General features: G+C 53.4%; 6 protein-coding genes across 6 annotated transcripts; 3 read left to right on the top strand and 3 right to left on the bottom strand.

The window, feature by feature from the left end:
* Window positions 1–802: 802 nt before the first annotated feature.
* Window positions 803–2041, top strand: T310_6722 (Serine/threonine protein kinase; the record flags this gene model as incomplete). Its single annotated transcript, XM_013470472.1, has 2 exons — window positions 803–1858; window positions 1910–2041. 2 exons carry the CDS (start codon window positions 803–805, stop codon window positions 2039–2041), a joined length of 1188 nt encoding a protein of 395 aa, XP_013325926.1.
* A 489-nt stretch (window positions 2042–2530) lies between these two features.
* T310_6721 (uncharacterized protein) lies at window positions 2531–3196 on the bottom strand (the record flags this gene model as incomplete). The annotated part of the gene is made up of 1 exon (XM_013470471.1): window positions 2531–3196. One exon carries the CDS (start codon window positions 3194–3196, stop codon window positions 2531–2533), a length of 666 nt encoding a protein of 221 aa, XP_013325925.1.
* Window positions 3197–3903: 707 nt separating this feature from the next.
* On the bottom strand, window positions 3904–4990 carry T310_6720 (uncharacterized protein; the record flags this gene model as incomplete). The annotated part of the gene is made up of 4 exons (XM_013470470.1): window positions 3904–4113; window positions 4176–4243; window positions 4301–4665; window positions 4719–4990. The coding sequence occupies 4 exons, from the start codon at window positions 4988–4990 to the stop codon at window positions 3904–3906; spliced, it is 915 nt and encodes a 304-aa protein (XP_013325924.1).
* A 908-nt stretch (window positions 4991–5898) lies between these two features.
* T310_6719 (Muconate cycloisomerase) lies at window positions 5899–7077 on the top strand (the record flags this gene model as incomplete). The annotated part of the gene is made up of 3 exons (XM_013470469.1): window positions 5899–6042; window positions 6128–6200; window positions 6248–7077. The coding sequence occupies 3 exons, from the start codon at window positions 5899–5901 to the stop codon at window positions 7075–7077; spliced, it is 1047 nt and encodes a 348-aa protein (XP_013325923.1).
* Window positions 7078–7753: 676 nt separating this feature from the next.
* Window positions 7754–9439, top strand: T310_6718 (3-oxoadipate enol-lactonase; the record flags this gene model as incomplete). Its single annotated transcript, XM_013470468.1, has 1 exon — window positions 7754–9439. One exon carries the CDS (start codon window positions 7754–7756, stop codon window positions 9437–9439), a length of 1686 nt encoding a protein of 561 aa, XP_013325922.1.
* Window positions 9440–9695: 256 nt separating this feature from the next.
* Window positions 9696–13225, bottom strand: T310_6717 (Nb-arc and ankyrin domain containing protein; the record flags this gene model as incomplete). The annotated part of the gene is made up of 4 exons (XM_013470467.1): window positions 9696–12286; window positions 12363–12669; window positions 12725–13048; window positions 13190–13225. The coding sequence occupies 4 exons, from the start codon at window positions 13223–13225 to the stop codon at window positions 9696–9698; spliced, it is 3258 nt and encodes a 1085-aa protein (XP_013325921.1).
* Between the last annotated feature and the right edge of the window lie 401 nt (window positions 13226–13626).

The following is a 13626-nucleotide window of genomic DNA, read 5'->3' as shown; positions in this document are numbered from 1 at the left end:
CCTCATCGCCAGCTCTCGGTCGACAGCCACCAGACATCGGCAGCACGGACAATGTCCAAGCTTTCAAGGCTTCAAGCTTATCCCAAGGCTGTCGACACCACCTGGTGAGGCTATTATGAAATGGAATTATGAATAGTCATTGATAGACGCTTTGACGAACACTCAAACGCCGATTGGTGTGTGTCTGAGCTTCTGATTGGAAGAGAAAAGCTGATCGACTGGAAGCATCGATCACGTCGATCCAGATCCTCCCTGATGCTGATGCTTTTAAGATGATGGCCTCTCCTTTTCTCTTAAATAGAATAGGCTTTAAGCTTACAGGACGTGAAAAAAGCCTCATATTCCCAGGCATGGCGAGAGTGACCGTGGCATGATCCAAGGGCGAGCATGTCGTCAGGTGGGCGACGCTTTCCGTCCCGCCGCGATTGGACAGGAACATCACAACAATTCCCTCAGCGTCCAGCAGGCCTCGATATAATGGCGGCAACACGTCGACAATGGGTGGGCATTTGGACAGAATTCCATTCTTTTCCTCTCAGGTGATCGTCCTTGCTGACCAGCTAGCTGTCTTGTTCCAGAAACCACACTGCCGCCAGCATGATATGAGCGTTGCGAAGGCGTAGTCAGTCTGTCTGCTTAGACGGCAGACACATCGCTGCGTTGTGTTACCCCAAGACCACCGTCGGACTGAATACAGCACAGCTCTTTCTCGAGTCAGACAGACCTGTTTGTTCCTCTCCCATCACGCACCTTCACACATCCCGATATCAAGGTGAATCGTTTCGGTGGTCGGAAGCCTGAAATGGGCAATTACCGGGCAGACGCGCAGTTATCAAAACCCTGTGGCACTCACCCTCGACCCAGACAGTCGCCGGACAAGGACAATCGGTTCCGTCTTCGCGACGATGGCACGCATGAGCACCGTCTGTACGACGACAGGAGACAGGATTGTCTCCTGGAGATGCTGCAGGACACGCTCAGGGCGATGAAAGAGACGAAGGGCCAGACGAGTCAGACGGGTCAGACGAGTACAGGGACCTCCCCGGAGTCTCGACCAGCGGGAGATCCTCCTCGTCAGTTGTCAACGACGGAGTCTCTCATCGAACGATACGGAAACTACAAATCACAGATTGGGCGCGGGTCGTCAGGCATCGTCAGGGTGACGTTCAAGCCTCACTCCGAGGAATGTCCCACAGGACGACTTTTCGCAGTGAAGAAGTTTGAGATCCGGCCGCGCGAGTCGCGGAAGAAGTACCTGAAGCGGCTGGGGGCGGAGTTCTGCATCTCATCGGCACTGCGCCATCCGAACGTCATCGCGACGCTGGATCTGATCCGGGACGACAGCGACGGGAACTTCTGCGAGATCATGGAGTACTGCTGCGGCGGGGACGTGTACACACGAGTCCGGTCAGCGGGCAGACTTTCAGCCGCGGAGGCGAACTGCTACTTCAAGCAGCTGCTGCGCGGGCTGGAGTATCTGCACCAGACGGGCGTGGCGCACCGCGACCTGAAGCCGGACAACCTGCTGCTGACGCGGAAGGGAGCGCTGAAGATCGCCGATTTTGGCAACGCCGAGTGCTTCCGCCTGCCATGGGAGAAGACAACGCACCTGACGACGGGGCTGTGCGGGTCGTTTCCCTACATCAGCCCGGAGCAGTATGCCCGGTACACGGACGGGCAGGACGAGTATTTCGACGCCCGGGCGGTCGACATCTGGGCGGCGGGAGTCGTGTATATGGACATGCGGACGGGGCGGCACCTGTGGCGGTTTGCCGTCACCAGCCGGGACAGCGACTACCGGGAGTATGTGCGCGATCGGACGGAGACGGGCATGTACGAGCCGATCGAAGCGTTGGGGGTGAGTATGATATGTCGCGGCACACTGATATATACTAATGTTTTGGATCAGGCACCTTGTCGCAATGTGATCTACGCCATGCTCGACCCGTCGTGGCGGCATCGTCCGATGGCGTCCGAGGTGCTTCATTCGGACTGGGTCGAAAGGATCTATGTCTGCAGCGCTGGCGAGAGTGGGTGTTAGTCGACGACAAGTGTACAATGACGTATGTATGAGTACGAGAGAAGTTAGAAGTCTTTTCACGTGGTGAACATAGTTCATGCTGTCATTGTTGACAAGAGTTTGAATTTGTTTCAAACTGTTGAAGAAGGTGTATGTAGATACATATCCCCAAGTTATATTTTCAAGGATTGCGACGGAATCTCTCTCTATCGTCCTTTGTCTGCGCCATGTCAAGCTTCTATGTCTTGGGACTTTATCGTAACATACAGTCAACTATGTAGAAAGATAATTCTTCTATCAATATCAACTGAAATTGTCTGTCCATCCATCGTCTAACCATATATATATTTTGTCTTGCCCCTTCCTCAATTCAATCCCAAAGAGTGGCTGGCCCTTCTAACAGAAATCTCAAGTGATCCTCTTATCATACGGATATTGTTCTCTCCCCATCCTGTCCACTTCCATTTCGGTGCTAAGTATGTACTGTACTGCAATCCCTCAATCGATCGATCATTTCAACGCTGCCACCAGCTCCTCCACCTCCTTCATCGCCTTGGCATTGTTCTCCCCCACATCCAGCGCGACCAGGAACCGGCTAACGCAGTTGTATGCTGCGATGGTGGCGGTCAACTCGACGATTTCGCGGTGTGAGAACAGGCCTGATCCAGCACCCCCTTCCTGAGTGTCATTATCCTGCTGCTCCGGTCCTCGCAGCAGATCAAACACCCTCTCCTCAACCTTGACATTGCGCGTCATCTGATCCGTATAGAGCAGCACGGCCCACTGCTTCTCCGTGAGGGGGGAATCAGTCGGTCGTTGCGGAAGGCCCTCCCCATCGAATGATAAATAAGGCAACCTCTTCACCTCACTCAGCTGGTTCCCCGAAACACCCGCCTTCAGCGCCAGCGGCGCATGCGCATTCCACTCGTACACCGCGTCGTTGAGAACCGCTACCCGACATACCGCCAGCTCGAGAAGCCCGGCGTCCAGCACCGTGCGTGACCGGATCGCTCCTAGGAAGCTGTTCCATCCGTCTGCTACGGAGGGAGAGTGTAGCAGTGCTAGGTCTAGTGGGATTAGTGGGCGAGGGTGTCGTCTAGCGGCGATGCGGGAGTAGATTTCTGCTTCTTCGGGGGAGGAGGGGGAGGGGGTGGAGGGGGCATAGGGAATGCGCATGTTTTTTTTTTCCCTTAAAAGAGGATATAGGATTGCACTGTAGAAAAGTGCCTTCAATCAGATATATGCTCACACACGTAGTGAAGATAGAAATGGGTGTAATATGTCGTACGTCGTGTGTGGTATTGAGACGGCGAAAATAAAAAAAAAGTAGTGAGAGGAATCAATTGATTGATATGTAGTGTTTATAATAAAGCAGGGTACAGTGGTGACAAATAAATAACCTGTAATAAATATTGCGAGAACTGGTTGTGGGAGTGATGATGATGAAGAAGAGGAGGAACGGCGGGGGTGGAGTCTGCATTAAATAAATACAACGACAACAACATATGACAGAGACGGAAAAGATTATTTGCAATACGTATTTGTGGGGATTTTTTTTAAATTTCTTACTTATTTATTATTTTATTTTTATTTAATTGGCTTTTTTTTTGCGTTCTCTGATTGTGTTACTATACTCCGTCCTCCGACTTCGTGCTGATTTATCTACTATTTACCGCTGGAACTGTCGAATGCAATGCAATGCAATCACATGCTCATGCGCATTCATGCAAATCAAGCAATACCGTACATACACGCTAAAAAAAAAAAGAAAGGAATCAAAATATACACTCGAAAAGGAAAAAATGCATATTCCTCAATGGGTCAAGTTCGTGTCACGTAACCAGAAATAGGCAGGTATCATGCCTGACTGACGTCAGGCGACTTTACAGCCGCGACGCCGCCAACGTCGGAATCGACTTGGACCCCAGCGAAATGTTGAACTCCAGGTCCAGCTCGGCCTTGGGGTCGCCCTCGCGCGGCGCAAAGTGCACGACCAGCCCGTCCTTGACGGCGAAGACGGCGTCTGTCTTGAGGTGCGGGTCGTCGTCCGGGTAGAGCTGCGTGATGACGGTGTGGTAGTCGGGGTGGGTGATCTGTGTCGTTAGCTAAGTAATCTATGCTGTAGGGGTTTTCCTGGTGGGGGTCTTGTTCTTACCATCAGGTGGATGTGCGCCGGGCGCATCGGAGACCGGTCCATCAGCTGCAACAGCTGCCAGGCAGGGCCTAAGTCACGTCAGACATGAATGATCCTAGACAATGTGGACTGAGATTTCTGCTCACCATCCGTCGGCAGCGAATACGCCGTCGGCTTCAGGCAGTAGAACCCATAGTAACCGTTCTCGTCCGTGCGGAACTTCCCCCGCAGGTTGTTGGGCACCTGGTTCTCCGGGTCCTGGAAGTCGTACTTGCCGTTGGACGACGCCTCCCAGATGTCGACGACGGCGTTGGCGATGGGCTTCTTGGTCTGGGCGTCCGTCACCTGCCCGTGCATCCACGTCACCTGGCCGTTGTGCGGGCTCAGCACGATCGTGTCGCCGTTCTCGCGGAACGGCGTGTTGGGGCTCCAGAACGGGCCCAGGATGGAGGACGTCGTGGGGGCCTCGTCGGACTTGAGCGCCAGCTTGTGCGTGATTTCATCGACGAGGCTGAGCCGTTAGCTACGCCTTGAATTAATCATGTCTAGTAATGTCCAACTTACGACTCCAATCCCAGAATGTCCGAGATGCGGTGCCCCTCGTTCCGGATCGGGCTGCTCGCCTGCCCGATCGAGTTGAGGAACTTGACGCCAATGAACCACTCGTCCCAGGTCAGGTCGACCTCGCGCGCAAAGTCATGCAGATGGCGGATCAGCGCGCTCAGGATCTGGCGCGCGCGCGGCGGCGTGTTGGGGCCCATGGCGTTGATGACGCTGGGCGTCAGGTTGGGGTCGTAGCCGCGGGTGTCGGCGTTGGAGGTAGCGTTGGCGGACATGGTGATATTGTCAGGAGATGATCACAGAGAAAGTAGACTGAGGTGAGGCCAGGCGAGACGAGGAGAGACGATGCTGTCGATGGTGACTGAGGCTTGGGGGTGCTGGCCAGCTATATATGCCATGCTTGATACTGTCTGCTGCTGCCGGCAGATCGATCGGCTGTTCGCAGCGGAAATCCGTTTTGCCCGCGGGCCAATCGCAGCGCTGCCATGTGCTCCCCGCGGTGGCTCGTTCCCCGCACTCCGGATGCTGCGCCGGGAGCCAGTTGTCGTCATGCTATCTAATCGTGCCGCCCTGACTGGCCCGTGCCCGCCGCACGTGGCGCGCCGGCTAGTCGCTGTCAGCGTCGCCGGCATGACACTGCAAGGGACAGAATATGAATTCAGAGAGAAGAAGAAAGCAGTGCATGTGCAGTGGCATACGGAAAATCGCGCATTCTACCTGTAGATGGATGTATACTGTCCTCCGTCCGGAGTACATCTGACTCGTCTTCGCAACGCAGCTTGTACTACTGCGGGGTACGGGATGCCGAACGATAGATCGTCCGGAGAATCAATACGGAGTCGGTAGTGCCTACGGCGAAGATCACCCATTGCGTTATTATCTTTGGCAATTGTCAATCGAACAGTTGCTATTTCCTTCGCACCGAACTTCATACCGAAAACAAAATAGATCATCTCAACTGGCGGGGCTGACTGTGACATCTTCCCCGCACGGCCGCTGATTGGCCAGCGCGCAGGTCGGCTGTTGACATCGGATCTTCTGCCTGAAAATTAATTCCGCCGCATCCATGCCCCGCGATCTAATCATATCTGCTGGCCGGACAGTCACAATGTCGACCATTCCTTTCTTCGTGCATTCTCCTTCTGATCTTGTGTGGTGTTTCAGCTCGTGATTCTCTGCCACCATGCGCCACCATCTGATGGTGGGCACCTGGACGCCCCCAGGCCGCATCTACACCATCGAGTTTGACGATGAGGCCCTGACGCTCAAGCTGATCAAGAAGACCGACATCCCCGAAGATGAGCCCATCTCGTGGATGACCTTTGATGTGAGCAGCGCGTTCTGCCTCCGTCGATCCTGGCTAACGTCCTCCTCCAGCATGCAAAGAAAACATCTACGGCGCCGCCATGAAGAAATGGTCGAGCTTCGCCGTCCACAGCCCGACTGAGATTGTCCATGAGGCATCACATCCCATGGGCGGACACCGTAAGTCCCAAGCTGTACGTGGATAGAGCTTCTTTGACGACGTCCAGCACTCGCCTCGTCCGCCGACACCAACACCCGCGCCATCTTCGTCCTGGCGGCCCACAAACCCCCGTATAATGTCTACGGCAACCCCTTCTACGACTACGCCGGCTACGGCAACGTCTTCTCCGTCACCGAGACCGGCAAGATCGACCGCAACATCCAGAACTTCGAGCTACTCCCCAACTCGGGTATCCATGGCATGGTCTTCGACCCGACGGAAACCTACCTCTACTCGGCCGACCTGCGCGCCAACAAAATCTGGACGCACAAGAAGGACCCGGAGACGGGCACGCTGACGCTGGTCGACTGCATCGACGCCCCGTCGCCCGACGACCATCCGCGCTGGGTCGCCATCCACCCCACGGGCAACTATCTCTACGTGCTCATGGAGAACGGCAACCGGCTGGCCGTGTACGTGATCGACGAGCACCGCCATGTGCCCGTGTTCACGCGCCTGACCTACCCGCTCATCCCGCCGGGCCTGCCGCCGCGCAACAAGTACCGCGCCGACGTCGTCTTCCCCTCGCACAGCGGGAAATACCTCTTCGCGACGTCGCGCTCCAACCACTTCGACGTGCACGGCTACATCAGCGCCTTCAAGCTGGGGCCCGCCGGCAACATCGAGAAGCAGCTGTTCATCAACCCGACGTCGACCAGCGGCGGCCACTCCAACGCCGTCAGCCCGTGCGACTGGAGCGACGAGTGGCTGGCCCTGACCGACGACCAGGAGGGCTTTGTCGAGATCTACCGCTTCCGCGACGAGTTCCTGGCTCGTGTGGCCAGGGTGGATATTCCGGAGCCGGGATTCGGTATGAACGCGATTTGGTATGATTAGTACGGAATATAGCGACTAGAAAGCACTTATTATAAAATATGTAGCTGTTAATAGATTAAGAAATTTTTTTTTAAAAAAAAAGGTAAGAAAATCGCATATGTAGATACAACAATCGAATTCTTTCGTGTCAGTAATAGGTACCTCCATCAACCGGGCGAGCGGGAAGCCGATGATTGGCTCCGGCCTTCTCCGCGACTCTCCTGCTGGGACGCAACGGCCCAGCAAACTTCCACGGGCGAAAGCTCGGCAGTGAAGCTCGGGATCCCAGCGGAATATCTTATTAAAATAAACTGCTTGCGACTGGCCAATGGATTTGTTCGTCCAATGGAAGTATTCGCGGGGCACTGTGTACTAGTGAAGCCCCTCTTACGGTCTTACCTGACCTGCCTATGCGGGGTTGGCCTTGATTACTCCTGGTCATTGCATCCTTCTTCTCTGCTCTGTAAGTAGAGCTGTGGTTTCAGGTTTGATGGCTGTGTTCATCCGTGTGACTGATCATTAACGTTGGGATAGCAGTTTGATCTGATTCGGGTCCTGTATACGACGGCCAACTGGATTTTATATTATACAGGTCTCTCCGACAGCACCACAGCGACACGAGGACTGCGAGGATAGAAGCTCGTCTCATCGAATTGGACTCTGAATAAACCTTCTCATTTTCTTTTACATCAACAAAATGCCTACCCCCAGCTTACTGTACGTCACCATGCAGCCGCGGCCAGGCCTCTCGGCCGCCCAGTTCCACGACTGGTACAACAACGAGCATGGCCCGCTGCGTCTGCGACTGCCCTTCATCCCGAATGGCTTCCGCTACCGCGCGACCGACGGCGACGGCGACTACAGCGAGTCGAAGCCCGAATGGCTGGCCTTCTACGACGTCGCTGACTCGGTCGAGTTCACGCGCCCGCCCTACACGACTCTCCGCGAGGATGCCGTCAAGACGCCGCGCGAGAAGGACACCATGGCCCAGATCGCCGTCGACCGCCGCATGTACGACTTTATCCAGGAGTGGCGCGCCGATGACTACCAGCCGCTCGACCGCATCGATGCCTCGCCCGCCGGCCACGTCCTCGTCGCCGTCAGCTTCTACCTCCAGGACCCCAGCCAGGAAGCCGAGCTGGACCGCTGGTACCGCGAGGAACACGTCAACCTGCTGTCCAAAGTGCCTGGATGGCGCCGCTCCCGCCGCTTCGTCACCTCGTCCGTGACGAACCCGAAGCCGTCTGAAAAGGAGTATCTCGCCCTGCACGAGTACGCCCCCCAGAACGGGCTCGGCGGCCCCGAGTTCCAAGCGGCGACTAGCACGCCCTGGACGCAGGAAATCTACAGCAAGGTCGTCCGCGACAGGAAGCGCCGCGTGTACGAGTGGCACTACACCTTTGGCCCCGCGCCCCGCGACCTGCAGCCCCTGGCCAGCCCAGACTATGCTGCGACGTTCACCTCGCGCGACGGACTGACCAAGACCTTCACCGCGTCTCAGTCGGGCACCAACTGGCCCGTGATCGAGTCGTACGTGACGACAGCAGACGGCGTCACGATTCCGTACCGACTGGAGGGCGCTCCAGACCGGGACGCGCCGCTGATCGTGCTGAGCAACTCGATCCTGACGGACTGGGGCATCTGGGACGACTTCCTGCAGGCGTTCTTTGCCGTTCCGCAGAACAAGGTCTACCGTGTCCTGCGCTACCGGACCCGCGGCCGGAATAACGACGGGGGCAAGCTGCCCGTGACGATCGATCTGCTGGCGCAGGACCTGATCACGCTGCTGGACGCGCTGCGTGTGCCGAAAGCGGCCGCCCTGATCGGAGTCAGTCTGGGCGGCGTGACGGTGCTGAACACGGCGCTGAAATATCCTGCCCGCGTGGGCAGTTTCATCTCCAGCGACACCAACGCCGTCGCTCCGGCTAGCAACCCCAAGGCGTGGGCGGAGCGGATCGCCCTGGCGGAGGGAGACACGGACTACCCCGTCGACGCCGAGGGCGCGCGCCTGATAGGCGAGAAGCTGGCCGAGGCGACAGTACGCCGGTGGTTCGTAGCCGAGAGCTTCGATGGCGGCGCGCAGGAAGCCCGAGCAGCGAAAGTTAAGGAGTACGTCCGGACGAACCGGCTCGACGGGTTCAAGCAGAGCGTGCAGGCGCTGTACGCGTACGATGTACGCGAGCAGATGAAATCGGGGCAGGTCAGGGGCATCTTCACCGTCGGCAGCGGCGACGGCATCCTGCCGAACACGATGAAGGAGATGGCGGCAAGCTACGCGAACGGAGTGCCCCTGCATGTCATCGAGAGAGCAGGACATCTGCCTATGGCGGAGCAGCCCGAGAAGTTTGCGCAGGTCGTCACGGAGTTTTTGCAGGGGAATTAATTCATGTATATATGTAATCAATCGACTACAGATGAGTGTGTAAATAACCAGTGTAACTATTATTATGACGATTTGTTGCGAATAAATCATCACTACATACTAGTAAATCAGAAAACGAAGCCAAGACAAAAAAAAGAAGCAGGTTATGTATTCTCCTGTCAAAAACGCTATACGGCCCCGTGAGATTTCAGCAGCTGGACTATTCTCTCGTTTCCCTCTATTCTGCGTATGACAACGCTGTTCGACCATATTTATTCTAGTCGACGTTGATGTTTGGATGGCTCAATAAGATCTTCAATACGATTCTCACGTCGTCCTCAGACCAGTCATCAGCGCTCGCGATTATTACAGCCAGTATCAGTGGTGTATACCCATGATTATCTTCGCTGTTAACGTCGATGTGGGGGTGATTGACCAGGAGTCTGACCGAATCTGTCTGTCTGTTGTATACTGCAATCCAAAGTGCTGTTTGTCCAGAACAGTCCTTTGAATTGACTTCTATATTCTTGCACGTCAGAAGCAGTCTGACCACTTCAACATTTCTACAGCGAACTGCGTGGAAGAGTGGTGTTCGCCCGTCGCGGTCTTTGGCGTTGATGTTAATATCCTTGCAGGCCAGAAGCAGTCTGATCGCTTTCTTTCTTCCAAGCCGAACTGCATCGTATAGTGGTGTTTGCATGTATCTGTTTCTGGCGTTGACGTTAATATCTTTGTGCGCCAGAAGCAGTCTGATAACTTTCTCAGATCCAAATTCAACTGCCTGGAATAGTGGTGTTTTCCCATGTCTGTCTTCGGCGTTGACGTTAATACCCTTGTGGGCCAGAAGCAGTCTGGCCAATTCCTCATTTTCAAGCCCTGCTGCATGGAATAGTGCTGTTCGCCCGTATTTGTCTTTGGAGTTTATATCGATGTCCTTATGGCGTAGGAGTAGCCTTTCCGTCGTCTCGTTCGAGTTCTTCACCGCAAAAAACAGTGGCGTCTGTCCAGTCACATCTTTGGGGTTGATGTCGATACCCTTGTGGGTTAGAAGCAGTTCTACTATAACCTCATTTTTACCAATCGCAGCCAAATGCAGTGGCGTCTTTCCGTATTTATCCTCAGAATTGATGTCAATATCCCTACGGGATAGCAACAGCCTTACTACGGCTTCCTTCTCGTATGCCACGGCGCGGGATAGTGGTGTCCACCCTTCGTCGTCTTTGGAGTTGATGTTGATATTCTTCGAGTTTAGAAGAAGCCTCACCACTGCCTCATGGCTGTTCTCTGCTGCATGTGATAATGGGGTTCGTCCATACGAATCTGTAGCGTCCACTTCTGAGTTGTTTGTGGTAAGAAATGTAGACAGGGTGCTGCTGAGACCAAATCTCGCGACAATATGGAACACGGTTACTCCGTTTGGGTAATCATTTTCCCTTTTCGAGAGACCGGATATAAGAAACAACTTGATCCATTGTTGCAACCATTTGCATGAAGTCTGAAATAACCGCAGCAGATCTTTCTCCGGTGCATGGTGCTTCTCCGCGTGTACAGCGTGTGGAATCCATGACTCTATTGCATATAATATCAGTGGACACTTCTCGCATAACGTATCTTTAAGATGGATATTTTCCAAAACACTCCTTGATTTGGCGTTGTGTATAACTCTAAACTCGTCCATACAGAGACACCAGGCGCATGACCACGATAATTCGAGGTGTGCTCGAGCAAGAACATTGCCCGACGGCCTGTTCTCAAGGAGCTGGATGCCGCCTTGAACGAGGTAGTCGCTGACCGATTGATGAACAAGTTGTATTATTTTGCGATCATCACCAGGAATAACCTCCGCCAGGCCTCCTGAAAGATCTATAATCCTCCTTTCCATGTCTTCATCTGTGTCCACATACGCGACAGAACTTGCACACTCTCTGAGCGAGTGGTATGGTGCATCGGGATCCATGACAATAGCGAAACGCATCTCTCGCACGGACAGAGGTCGGAGCGCAAAACAGATCCATCGCATTAGCCGTAATGAATAAGGTCGTTCATCATCGGGAATGCTACCCAGAATCTCACGGTAGAGGTCGTGCAGCTCTTGCGGTAATCTCCTGATGTTGTGTTGGATTGTACGCAGAGGAACTCCTTTCCGGCATTGCCAGATTACTTGTGGGACGATAAGAACGATCCATTGAAATGCCCCGTTGGCTACGTTAATTAGTTCAAATCTCCCCCGGACATAATTTTCAATATCAGTCGGATTTTCAACTTCAACACAAATTTCAAGACCATTGCACAAGGAAATGATCGGGTAATGCCGACAGGAGAAGCAAACATGCAGAGAAATGTTCGATTGCCGGGATCTCGAGAGCAGGCTTTGGAAGTATTGCACAAGCTCAACAGCGACCTCTTCACCTGCCTCATCCAGGGCATCAACGTATATGCGATTGGATTTTGTGACCGGCGTGAGGAGGACAGCTGTCAGCCACTCTCTCAGCTCTCCGTCACGCCAACTCCATTTCGTCCCGAAATCGCCTCTTGTATTGTTTCTTTCTTCGTAAATAAGAGATAATTTTGAGAGTTGCCCCGGCGTGTGAGGTAGGAGTTGATACAGCAGGGATTGATACAGACCACGAGGACTCTTCTCGATAGGTGACCCTCGGGCATTGAAAAAGAACCAAGAAATCCTGGCTTGTGCGTGGTTATTTTGCCGAATGGCGTATTTCATTAGAGTGGACTTTCCTGCTCCAGGCTTTCCTTTGACCCACAGAAGACTGGATCGAGCCCGGAGCCAACATTTGTAGTTAGGATGTGTCGTTAACCATTCACATGTTCTATCAGCAGCATCTTGAATTACATGGACGCGGTCCATTTCTGCAAAGAAAAGAGATTGAAGACACTGGAAGTTTTCATCAGAAAAAGTCTGTGGCCTGTCGATAAACACTCGTACCTCGATCTCTTGTCGAGAGGGCTGTTCTGGTCGGTTCCTTCCCCGAACTTTCAGGCAGGCGTTGTTGTCCTGCCGAGATGGGAACACATGCTGCCTCAAACGGCACCACCGCTCTCTCCCCAGCGAAGCGATTTAACGCTGTACATTTCGATTTATGTTTCTCATACAGGCTCCCCAGCTCTCGAACAACTCGCCTATAATAGACATTCTCTGGTGCAGGAAACTTGTTGATTTGGAAGTGATCAAGACCCAACCCAAAGTTGGGATAACCATCGATGGTTCCGGACGTCTTGTCGACAACAAACTCCTGTAAGGTATTCATTAATATTCGCTTCTGCCAATTTGTATGCATTTCAACGGACCCTGAGACCGTCATTACCGACAACGCGTCCGACCTTTGATTCTTTCTGCTCATAGAAGCAAACAATGCTCAAATGATCCAGCTCATCCTCTTTGCACAAGCGGATAAACTCCTGGACTACATAGCAGAGTGTGGGATCTTCGCGACGTAGATGTTCCAGCACTGCCGGCTGCACTTCACAGCCTGCAGCCACGACGGAATGGAGAATGCCCAGGGAGGTGTTTTCTCCTGTGCCACGAAATGGTGTTCCAAGGAAAACCACTCCAACGGTATTGTCAAAAAGGTTCTGATCACCCCTTTCCCGCAGTGTTGAGCTTAACAAGGCCTGTACTAATTAGAGCAGTACTTCACATCGCGTTTAACATCATGCTATTACCTGTTGGATTACCAAGCCACCGAAGCAATGTCCTATGAATATTATTGGTCGTGTTGCACAATGCTACTGCCCAGTCAGCGAGATTCGAACCATCTGATTATTGGAACCTTGCCTTTCGTGCTTCATGCAGATCCCCTAAGAGATCCTCTGCTACCGACGGCAGATTGGTTTTAATAGCATTCGCACTTCGCACCGAACCACTGGGATTCTTAACCAAAGCTCATGATCCGGGAGTTTGGAAAACTTCCAGGGAGCATGTCTGTGTTCTCGAGCCAGTGGACTTTGTTTGTTACCCATGTGAAGTAGGGGTCTGCTCCGATTCCGTGAACAGCGACAATACTGACGTAGGTATTGATTAATATTCAATCTGGAGATTATTATGAAAGGACGTACTCAAGCGAGATATCTTCAGAATCCACATCTTTATTTGAAGGCGAATAAAGAGTTTTGAGACCCAGAAACTCCTCCGAAATAGGATGACGGACGCGAACCTTCTGGGAAGGCTCCCTCTTGAAAACAGAACCAAG

Source organism: Rasamsonia emersonii (genome assembly GCF_000968595.1).
Source record: "Rasamsonia emersonii CBS 393.64 chromosome Unknown ctg1118621760440, whole genome shotgun sequence".
Lineage (NCBI taxonomy): Eukaryota > Fungi > Ascomycota > Eurotiomycetes > Eurotiales > Trichocomaceae > Rasamsonia > Rasamsonia emersonii.
The sequence above is the reverse complement of the archived record's forward strand: the minus strand, read 5'-3'. Positions and strand labels throughout refer to the sequence as shown.